At 61.0% G+C, this 10928-nt stretch overlaps 1 protein-coding gene across 6 annotated transcripts in view; it reads left to right on the plus strand.

Annotated features, from left to right (window-relative positions):
* CTBP2 (C-terminal binding protein 2) overlaps positions 1 to 10928 on the plus strand; it is a gene marked incomplete at its 5' end in the record, with an annotated part of 116979 nt that overhangs the window by 103344 nt on the left and 2707 nt on the right. For all 6 annotated transcript variants that reach the window (XM_081157664.1, XM_081157667.1, XM_081157666.1 and 3 more), the window contains 7 exons: positions 5877 to 6031; positions 6217 to 6361; positions 7807 to 8013; positions 9203 to 9417; positions 9869 to 9999; positions 10248 to 10375; positions 10793 to 10910. In XM_081157664.1, coding sequence (XP_081013790.1) covers positions 5877 to 6031; positions 6217 to 6361; positions 7807 to 8013; positions 9203 to 9417; positions 9869 to 9999; positions 10248 to 10375; positions 10793 to 10910 — 1099 coding nt within the window. The remainder of the gene's footprint in view (positions 1 to 5876; positions 6032 to 6216; positions 6362 to 7806; positions 8014 to 9202; positions 9418 to 9868; positions 10000 to 10247; positions 10376 to 10792; positions 10911 to 10928) is intronic.

Genomic DNA, 10928 nt, shown 5'->3' on the forward strand with positions numbered 1-10928 from the left:
AGGAGAGAAGTCAGATAATTTTTCCGCGGGCCTGTGCAGCCTCCCTCCCGGTCAGACATTCTTTCTTTGCAACCAACTCATTTGCATGGCGATGACATTTGTTGCTCCAGTAATTTCATCTGATAATGGCCGGGCTTGCGAAGCGGGTCTGAAAACATAGTCCTTAATTATGCGTTGCTAAGCAACGGGAGGGTCTGGTCATCATCCCAGGAAGAGGATCGCCAAAGTCCTGGAAAGGTTTTGCTGAAGGGGGACCCGCGGACTAGCCCCGTTTTCTTCTTTCCTGCTAATTTTGCTCGGCCTCCTAGCACGGTCCCTGTTCGGCTGTGGGGCGCAGGGTGCTGTTTATTTAAGTTGTCGGGCAGGTGATGGTCAGCGCGCTGTTTTTCGGACCAGCGGATATTGATTGTGTCGTCTTCATGGCAGCGAGCCGGTGCCAAGGGAGTCGGAAGTCGGCCAGCAAATAAATGTCTCTGTCAGACGCTCTGTCCTGGAGCCGTCGCTGTCCTTCTGTGTGTCGTCACGACCCTCCCCATACTCAGGCCACCCCAGGAGCTCTCAGCCTGTGCAGAGGGCGTCTTGCGGGGCTGGTGCGGAATCAGCAGCCAGGTCTGGGTCTCTTGGGACCTGCCCTGCTCCTAGCGAGTCCTTTTGCCCCTAAGAGGACACTTCCACTGAAGGGAAGCACCCCAGGCCTCAGGTCCAGAAACCTGAAGCCGGGCCGGCAGCCCCACCCCGCGGCGGAGCCCAGCCAGCTGAGCTGGAATGGGAGGCGGCAATCTAAATCTAGATCTGGCCACCGGGGTCACTGGGGGCACAACCAGCATGAGAGGCTTCACCTTGGTCTTCACCTGACTCACCTGTTTCCTCCGCATCGGGAGGGGCAGGAAGCCGAGGAGGCGGAGGCTGCTCTCCCTCTGGAGTGGAGGCACCTGTGTGTTTACGGCGGGAGCTGGCTCGTGTACCTGCCTGGTTGTAGCCGCTCGCGATTTGGGGGTGTTCACCTGAACTACCTGCTTTGCCCTGGTTGGCTTTCTTGGTACAAATAATGGGCTTCTGTTTGCTAGAACGTGGGTTGGGCAGCTCAGGGTGGCCCAGTGACAGCCCAGGTGGCTCTCGCCGGCGATGCCACGGAGCCCTCCCTGTGACGAAGCAGCAGGCATAGCCTGTGCACAGCAGTGCTGAGGCCTTTTTCATACTTTTGCCCCAAAACCCAGCCAAGCACAGGCCACCGAGGGCTCAGCCAAGGAGCAGCTCCAATGCTCCGAGTTTCAGATCCTGGAACTGCAGCCCCGGCCCACTCTCACTGCAGTCTCCTCTTTCCTTCCAGCCATTTCTCTGGGTGCCGCTGGATTCATGGGGTGCGGCTTTGACCCCCATCTAGTCACCAGGGATGCTGCCCAAGGACCCCTGGGCAGGGCAGGCGGTGGTTTGCAGCTCCTTACGTTGGGGCTTTGGGCCCAGAGCTCGGCTCCAGAACCACCAGGCAACCGTAGACGGTGTGGTTAGGCCTGGGGGGGCAGGGCACTGCTTCTCTGGGACTCTCTGGGGCACTGCCCAGGTGTTTTCCTGCAGAGTGGCATTTACTTCCAAGGTCAAGAAATTCCAGCCTCATGGAACAGGAAGGGGACTCCCCCAGGGCCACCCAGTGGGACTGTCCGCCTGGCCTGGCTGTTTCCTGCAAAGCCTCCCTCCCTCCCACGCTGAGCTCAGGAGGACTGTGTGCTTCCAGGGTGCCTACGGCTCAGCCTTTCCAAGCAAAACACCTGAAACGCATCTGGCGTCAGGAAAATCAACAGGCCTCCGTGCTGCTTTTGTGCTGGGTCACTGAGCCTGTGTTTGGAGTCAGACGTTGCTCTTTGGTTCATTGTTTTCTGAAGTCAGGGTGCCCCCTGACTCCCCTGCCCCTGGCCTTCGCGTTCAAGGCCCTTGGATATGGCTGTACCCCGCCGCTTCGGGCCCCCCTGATTCCTGCCCCCTGTGGGGGCCCACGGGCTCGATCTCATTAAACCCGCGTCGCAGCTGCTGCCTGTTTCCCGGGGTGGGGGTGACCGTCTCCCACCCTCTGTGCCCGGAAGAGTTTGCACCTGGGTCGTTTCCTCCTACACACTGACCTCAGAGCCTGGCCTTGGTGTTGCCCCTGGTTCTTGTAGCTGGTTTCACTGGGCTGACTTCTGAGTTCTTGGTTCCCTCACTGGGCTCCTGGACCCACAAAGTAGTTGAATGTGAGACTCGGAAGCAAACAATCTGCTGCTGTGCCGACTTGTCAGGTTTGGGTGGGTGGGCCTTCTGCAGCTGACTGTGACTTTCTTTCGGGGGTGCCTGCCCTTCGGGAGGGATCCCCAAGTCCAGGAGGAGGTGGTGATTCTTGCCAGTTGAAGGGGGCTCTGCCTGGGGAGTTGAATGCTGTGCCCAGCAGCCGGGCAGGGGCTGGGCAGTTCTCCCTCCAGCCACAGTGCTTACAGCTGACCCCTCCACCCCGCCAGCTCCCCCGGGGCTGTTCTGTTCTGTGCTCTTTATCTGAAGGAACGAGGGGACTTTGTGATGGGTTTGCTGTTTCCCTGTGAGCCGGGCTCTGAGCCTGCAGTGCTTTAGGAGTCGTTGGATTTCAAGCAAAAGTTACAGAGGCAAAGAACAGGGAGGGGACGTCGGACCAGCTGTTGTACTTGGAAAATCGGCTTCCGGCTCCTCTGGGGCCCGAGGGCGGCACACTTGGCTGCCAGCCACCGGACAGCAAGCCTGTCAAAGGGTCCTTAAGAATCACTTTTCTTCTTGGTTTTAGGGCCACGGGAAAACTGAGCCTGCTATGTCTCCATCCCAGCCTCAGTGGCAGGGCAGGATTTTGTGTTTCTGGGTCTGCCCCGGAGCCTTCGGGGGGAGGGCTTGCTGTCTGTTCCTCAGGGCACCCATGGCCTTGGTCCCCCTAATCCCAGGAGACCAGCCCGGGCTCCGGGTGGCAAGTCCTGGGTCCCAGCAGGACCTTGGTGAGACTCACCTGCAGGGAGGGGCAGGGTGGTCCCTGGCTGCTCTGGTTCGTGGGACAGCCAGGCCTCTGCCCTGCTGGCTGCTGCTGCTTCCTGTGCTTCGCAAGAGTGGGGGTGTCCTCAGCCTGTCAGGGACTCTTCCAAGGGCTTCCGTGGCCCCACTGTACCCAAACAGTTCACCGCCTCCATCCCCCTAGACCGCACCAAAGTCCCCGCTGGGCGTGAGGACCCTCTAAACCCATGTGTAGGGGGTCAGGGTAGGCGAGTCTGGCGTTAGTGGGCTGACTGGGTCCCAGGGTCCCTTCGAAGTCCCGTCAATCCTGCAGGAGCCGGGAACACGGCCGGTCAGTGGGTTTGCGGCGTCTGCCTCCGCCAGGTCCCTCTGGCATCTTCCTTCTCATCTTTATTTCATTTCGTTTTTCTCAAACATCCCCTGTGTTGGCTCTGGCCAAGCAGCAGTGGGTTCCCTTGACTGGCTGAGCCCTGGCTTTGCAGGCAGGGTCCTCTCAGCCAGCAGCCTGGGGGCCCCCTTTAGTCCTCAGTAAGTTCGTACTTGATTAGCTGTAGTCTGGCCGAGTCCTCCACACAGGCTTGGAGGAGATGCCCTGGAGGAAGGGTGTGGGGGTGTCATCTGAGCCCCTTGGTAAAAGGAAGTGCGGCTGGTATGTGTTCCAGCCGGAAGGGGCAACTGAGGTGGTCCCCAGCCCATGCATAGGATACCGATCACCATCCCTCCGGGGACTGTCCCCCAAGCTGAGAGTCGTTAGCCTCACCTGGAGGGGAAGCCAGCGGGACCCCACACCTTGGGACCAGCTGTTCCCAGCCCAGCGGCTGCAGCCCTTAGTCCCAAGCCGCATCCCTCCTGTGTTCCAAGACCACCCACGTGAGGCCGGGCCTTTGGGGAAGTAACATTTTACCATAAATAGAAGCAGAACCTGGGTCCTTGGCTGCTCTGCAGCAGAATGTGCTCAGTTTGGTGACCTCCTTTGTGGCTTGTTCCTGCTGGTCAGTCTGGACGGCCTTTCATGCTGTGTTTGAGTGGGTGCTGGTCCGCCTGCCCCTGGTGGGAGGAGAGCACCTGCTCCCCGGAGCATCCGGTGCTTCTCCAGGGCAGAGGGACTGACCAGGCCACAGGAGGCTCCCTGGGTGGAGGCCAGACGCTCAAAACCAGGAGCCACCTGGGAAGGCAGCGGCCAGTGTGCGTGTCTAAAGGAACGATTGCAAGCCAGTGACAAGTGGTCCTTGGTTTTAAGTTCTGTTGGGAAAAGGAGACGTTTCTGTCCCTTCTCTCCGTTTGAGGTTCCCATGTGGTGTGGACTCCGCGAGGTCCAGGCCGGGGAGCAGCTCCCGGGCGGCTCCAAGGAGCCAGGTGAACGGGCAGTGAGTGCTTGTGTTTCTGGAGGCGCAGAGGTTCTGCTGCCCTGGACACGTGGTTCCCACCAGTCTAGACTCTGTTTCCTCTTGGCCGGCTCTCTGTCCACCTGTTACCTGAGCTACAAAGCAGGCGGCCTGAGAGCCTCTTGCTGGGTGACCGTGACTCACTCAGACCCATGTTTTATTTAAGAAGCTAATCTACTTATCAAGGCCTTCCTTCCAGTAGCCATGTCCCAACTGAGCCTCCAGCTGACTTTGCAGAGAATACGAAAATCAGAGCTGGGGAGTGGCTTAAACCAGGCTCGCCGAGGGCACACCCAGCCTCCTGGGGGGCCTCTTAGTGTGGGTCACCCCAGTAGCCCATCCCCTGGGTGCTCAGTGGGCCTGGCAAGGCCAGATTTCCCCCAGTGGCTTGACTGACATGTACCATGCAGTGGGCATTAGTATACCCACAGCTCAGGAGAAGAGCCTGACCTTGGGAGACCAGACTGCTGGCTTGAATTTGACTGGATCACAGTGCGCAGGTGGACGGGGCCCTCTTGGGCTGGGGGCAGGGGCATGTGGCTCCTGTCCCTTTCTTCATACAAGCAGACCTGGGCGGTGGCCCAACTAAGCTTTATCTTATCCCCAGTGCTGGGGGTCTCTTGTGGCCCCCTAAGAGCTTGGTCCTCAGCAGCCCTCCACTGGGCTCCCCATAGCTCATGCAGGACACATGACTCCCGCCCACTCCCATCTGTCCCCGCTCAGCATCCTTCCCCACCAAGCCCCTCTGAGCAGCACACCTTCACCCCGTGCATCTCCGTTTCCTGCCTTACATCCAGTATCGGAGGCTGGGGCCTCAGTTGGGAAGCCCATGGTATCGTGGACCAGCCCCAGCTGCCTTCTTGCCTGGCCTGGACAAGGGCACAACCTGAGTTTCACCAAAGAGAAAGGTGACCCAAGTCGGGAGGGAGGCGATCGCTAGGCAACCTGGAGTTTGTTTCCTGGGTAACGGGATGCATGCACTGACGCTGTGGATGGATGGACATCTTGTGGTGCCAGCCCCTCAGCCTCTCCAGATGCCTGCCTGGTGCCCGCTGTTGTTGTGTGGTTGCTTTCTAATTAACAACTTGGATTTCTTATCATGATTGTGAACTCAGCAAACATGATCCGATTAACCTTCTTTCCAGTGCCCCGGGAAGTCACATCGGAGTGCTCCTCCCCTTGCGGGAGGGACCCCCTTAGCCGAGTGAGCTCATCTGTCCACAGGTCTAGGACCACCTGCCCCATGGGAGCTGGACCCTGGGCATTGTGCCTGGGAGGGAGGAAGAACCTGGTGGGAGGGAGGAAGAACCTGGTAGGGAGCCCCCGTCCCGCTGGGCGCAGGGATGTTGGGGCCCATCTACACTCTGGAATCTGCTTTGGGCATCGGGATCCTGTGGAGGCAGGTGGAAGAGCCCTCAGCACTGGTCACATTGATCACATCGTGTGGGACAGGCCACGTTGCCCGCCCACCAAGCCCTCCCCGGCTCCTCGCAGGTATCCGCCCTCAGATCATGAACGGCCCCCTGCACCCCCGCCCCCTGGTGGCACTGCTGGATGGCAGAGACTGCACTGTGGAGATGCCCATCCTGAAGGACCTGGCCACTGTGGCTTTCTGCGATGCACAGTCCACACAGGAGATCCACGAGAAGGTGGGTTTCCTCCCACTCCCACCTCAGGTCTCCCGTTCTGTCCCTCTCATCTCCCCCCAAGCATCACCCCCCCCCCATTGTGTGACCCGAGTCACCCACAGGCTCCTCGCTGGGAGCAGCTGTCGCCCTCAGACCGTGCTCAGCCTGCTGCGGGCTCAGCCCTCGCTCCCCTCACCCCGCGGCAGGTGCTGAACGAGGCCGTGGGCGCCATGATGTACCACACCATCACCCTCACCAGGGAGGACCTGGAGAAGTTCAAGGCCCTGAGAGTGATCGTGCGGATAGGCAGTGGCTACGACAACGTGGACATCAAGGCCGCCGGCGAGCTGGGTGAGTGCACGGCCGCGGGGCCGGTTCGCGCGGAGCCCGCGGAGCAGCTGCTCTGGTGGCGTGGGGCGGCCGCCCCGAGCGAGCGTTCCTGCTGGACTCGGTGCCCGTGCCGGCCGGGCAGCGCCGCCTGTCACGGGGAGGGCCCTGCCCTGCAGAAAGGAGCATGGGCGTGGCCACCTGTCAGTGTTCTCCGGGCCAGGACCCGTCCCCCGGGAAGACCCGTGCTGGGTGCGCAGCTCGGGACTCTGGGGGAGGCCCTGCTGCAGGCTCTCCTTCAGTCCCGGTGAAGCCGTCTTCCCGGGGACCCGCCCAGGTCCAGGGCCGCGGGGCCAGGCGCGGTGGGGCCCGAGCGGTGCGTCTGGCCTGATTCCTCACGGTGCTGCTGGGTGTTCTGCTGAGTGTTCGGTTGTCCAGGAGTGTGGCCGGTGAAGCCAGAGGAGACAGGAGGCGGCTCATTCCCCCATAGATGCCGTCCCTCCCCTCACCCATCTGGGAAGTGAGCTGTGGCAGATGGTTTTTCTGGGTCCCCGCTGGCCGGGCTCCATGGGACAGTTTGGCCGTGCACAGAGGAGAAGGTGTTACATCGGACTGTGGACCCCTCACTGGGCCTGGGAGGTGCTGGCTCCCACCTGCCCGAGCACCTGCTTCTGGCCTTCAGGTCTCTAAGTCCCTCTGTTGCAACAAAGGAACTTGGGAGGCTGGGAGCCTTCAGAGGCGTGTCTGATAGAAACTAGAATGTTCTGTTTTCCTTGGCACCAAGAGGAATATTGTTTGGAAACAGACGTTCTGTGCTCTCAGTACAGCTGAAACCCCAGGTTCGAGAGCAGCAGGTTAGTTTCCCGCACCGAGCGAGGTTGTCCTCAAGTGCTTTCCCGTTCCCGCTGCACGCCTGCGCCTCGGAGCAGCTCCTGGCCTTGCGTCCTCTGAGATGACAGGCTTCCAGCTCCTTGCGGGAAGCCTGCCAGCCTAGGTCTCATTAACTGTCCCTTTTCCGTCGCAGTGGCCAGGCGGGCGGGTGGGAAGATGTGCTCATTGGTGCTTTCAGGCTTCCTGTCCCAGGGCGTCGGTCACTGAGACCCTGGACCTCCAGGCAGCCCTCCCGGTGTAGTAGAAAGGGCAGTCCTGTTTCCAGTCCCCTGGAGCCACGGTTGCCATGGCACTCTGCTCCCATCCCTCAGCTTGAGTAGCTAAAGCTGGGCTTCTTACAGCTGGCCCAGCCCTGCGTCCCTGGGTGCCCCTCCTGTGGTCCCTAATTGGCATTGAGAAGGAGCCCTTTGAGCTCAGCCTCCATGCTTCCCTGGCAGCTCTGCCCCTCAGAGAGCTGCCTGACTGGCCTCTGAGCCCCCACCCCAGGGCCCCAGCCTCTGCCATGGCCCTAGGGCTGCATCTAGGCCTGCTAGGCGGCAGGGAGGGGGGTTCTCACCCCAGGCCCGTGTCCTTTTCAGGGATCGCTGTGTGCAACATCCCGTCGGCAGCGGTGGAAGAGACGGCCGACTCCACCATCTGCCACATCCTGAACCTGTACCGGAGGAACACGTGGCTGTACCAGGCGCTGAGGGAAGGCACACGAGTGCAGAGTGTCGAGCAGATCCGGGAGGTCGCCTCGGGAGCTGCCCGCATCCGCGGGGAGACGCTGGGCCTCATCGGCTTCGGTACGTGCATCTGCTCTGCCCCATCCCCCTCCTCTGGGGTGGCCCTTCCCTGGGAGCTGGGGGCCCTGCAGTGCCTGTGACAGGAGCTTGCTGTCCACCAGAGGAGGGCCAGCACCCCACCGTGGGGTGGCAGGTCAGGGAGCTCACCCGGAAGGAGGGTCTGGGCTGCTTCTGGAAGAACGGATCTGAAGTGGCCGGTAGAGGGCTCGGCGGGACTGGACTGACACCAGGTGGCTGCCTCGTAGGACTGGGAGCAGGCAGAACAAGCATGTGGGGGTGTCAGTGCTGGGCCTGCCTTTCAGAAGGTTCCCAGGCTGACCTTCAGCCCTTAGCTCTGAGCTCTGTCCAGGTACCTGAGGGTCAGGGCCTCGGGTGCCTGGGGTCCAGCTGGGACGAGGTGGGAGGAGCCTGCACACCTTCCAGCTCCAGGTCTGAGTGTTAGGGGCGCTCGCTCTCAGGAAGTCTTGCTCCGTTTTCCCGGAGTGGACAGGCGCCCGGCCTGGAAGGAGGGCGTGCAGGTGTGCTGAGGGCTGCGGCGCCCTCTGCTGGGCCCTCGCGTTTCCTGATGCCCTGGGAGCCAGGCAGCGGTCATGTCCTCTTGGGTGGTGTCAGTTTGTAACCTGCTGGAGGCCCAGGCTGGAGGCTGGAGGGGCAGGAGGCTCCACCTGGGGGTCAGGGCCCAGCCTGCACACCTGGGAGTTCCCGTGCCCCCTCCCCTAAACCAGAGTGGTTTTCCATGGCGATGGGCACTCAGGCGGGACTGCGGGAGTTAGTCTGATCACCTGGCTCCTTCCATGTGCAAACCCAGTTGGGGGTCAGGCAGAACGTCCTGTTAGACGCTGAGAGCAATAAGGAAGCAAAGCCCAGGGTAAGAAGCCCGCTGTGTGGACAGCAGGGAAATGGGCGTGGGAGAGACTAGCAGCCAGGGCTGGGGCTGGGGCGGAGTACGTGGAGTGGCACCCTCTCCCGGGGAGCTGGCCCCAGTGAGACCTGGAGAGCAGCGCTGGTCTCGGGCACCAAGCCTCGGGCTCACAGTCCTTCTGGCAGCAGCTTCTGGTTGGTCCAATTGCCCGGAGAGATGGCAGAGCTGGGTCTGGGGCACCATGCAAACCCCCCCCACACACACCGGGAGCCCAGGCAGCAGGAGGGGCCTCGGACTCGCTCACCTGGATACTCTCTCTCTGCGCAGGTCGCACTGGGCAGGCGGTCGCTGTTCGAGCCAAGGCCTTTGGATTCAGCGTCATCTTTTATGACCCCTACTTGCAGGATGGGATAGAGCGGTCCCTGGGCGTGCAGAGGGTCTACACCCTACAGGACTTACTCTATCAGAGTGACTGCGTCTCCTTGCACTGTAACCTCAACGAGCATAACCACCACCTCATCAATGACTTTACCATAAAGCAGGTAATTTGCGACAGACGCCCTTGGACCTGGCAACTTCTCTCAGAACAAAGACGGGATGGGAAATGGTCTACGGACACACAAAGTGAGCAGGCAAGAAAGCCCCCGAGATGGATCAGTGGGAAGCCTAGTGAGGTCTCCTCCATGGGGTGGGCCCTGCTGAGCAGGGAGGGCCCAGAGCTGGCCCAGGACCCGGCAGGGCCTGCCCTGTGTAGGCCTGGCCTCCGAGAAGAGACAGGCCCAGCCTTCCCACCTGTGTGCCTCTCTTGGATCAGCGGAAACTGGCCTGGCCTCCAGCTGTCCCCGAGACTCCGCACTCGCCCCCAATCTGCCGCACACGCGTTAACAGCCAGACCTGCAGAACTCCCGGGCTGCTACTACCTTCTTCAGCCTCCGCACGAGCGCCTCCTGCTGCCTCGGCCTCCTGTTGACCAGCTTTTCCTTCCCCCCACAGATGAGGCAAGGGGCGTTCCTGGTGAACGCGGCCCGCGGCGGGCTGGTGGACGAGAAAGCCTTGGCCCAGGCTCTCAAGGAGGGCAGGATACGAGGGGCGGCCCTCGACGTGCACGAATCGGAGCCGTTCAGGTGGGTCTGGCCGGCGGCCACACGGTTTGTAGCCCGAGCTCCCGGCTTCACACCTGACCCCACACTGTCTGGGGCACTTAACCGGACAAACACGTCCTGGGTAGGAAACAAGACAAAGTTCTCTCTCTTGTAAAGGGGCCAGAAGATCCCCCAAAGGTAATCAGGAAAGGGCGAGGCAGGAAAGTGGGGGGTGGGTTAGGTCTGCAGACATAAGGCTCCATCTCATTACTGTTTGTACATTCATCCAGCTTTGCTCAGGGGCCCTTGAAAGACGCACCGAATCTCATCTGTACGCCCCACACAGCCTGGTATAGTGAACAAGCCTCACTAGAGATGAGGGAGGCCGCGGCCACCGAGATCCGCCGGGCAATCACAGGTGAGCCCCTCGGCGCCCAGAGCAGCCGCCCCTCGTCCTGGTGACAGGCGCGCAGAGGGGTAACAGGCGCGGGGGTTACAGACGCGCAGAGGGGTTACGGGTCTAGCTATGGGCGGACATCGGTCTTCAGGTTGGTTGGGTTTTGAATGCGCTGTACCGTGTGCATGTCCCCAACTGGATCCCAGAGGAAGGGGCCAGTGCATCCTGCAAACCGGGAGGGCGACCGTCCCCGCAGGAGCAGGAGGCTGAAGTTGTGTTGAGCTCAGTGCTGGGCTCTGAAACACTCCACGTTCCAGTCAGGTTTCTCTCCTTACAAACGGTGGAGGCTATGTCCCCAGAAGCAGCTACTGAGTCTAGTATTGAACTCACTGCCACCTTAGAAAATACATACGATTAACTTGAATCCTCTTACTCCAGGTCGCATCCCTGAAAGCCTAAGAAACTGTGTGAACAAGGAATTCTTCGTCACAACAGCTCCCTGGTCAGTAATAGACCAGCAGGCGATTCATCCAGAGCTCAATGGTGCCACTTACAGGTGGGGAGGGGACCGAGG

Source organism: Miniopterus schreibersii (assembly GCF_964146895.1).
Source record: "Miniopterus schreibersii genome assembly, chromosome: 14".
NCBI classification, from domain to species: domain Eukaryota; kingdom Metazoa; phylum Chordata; class Mammalia; order Chiroptera; family Miniopteridae; genus Miniopterus; species Miniopterus schreibersii.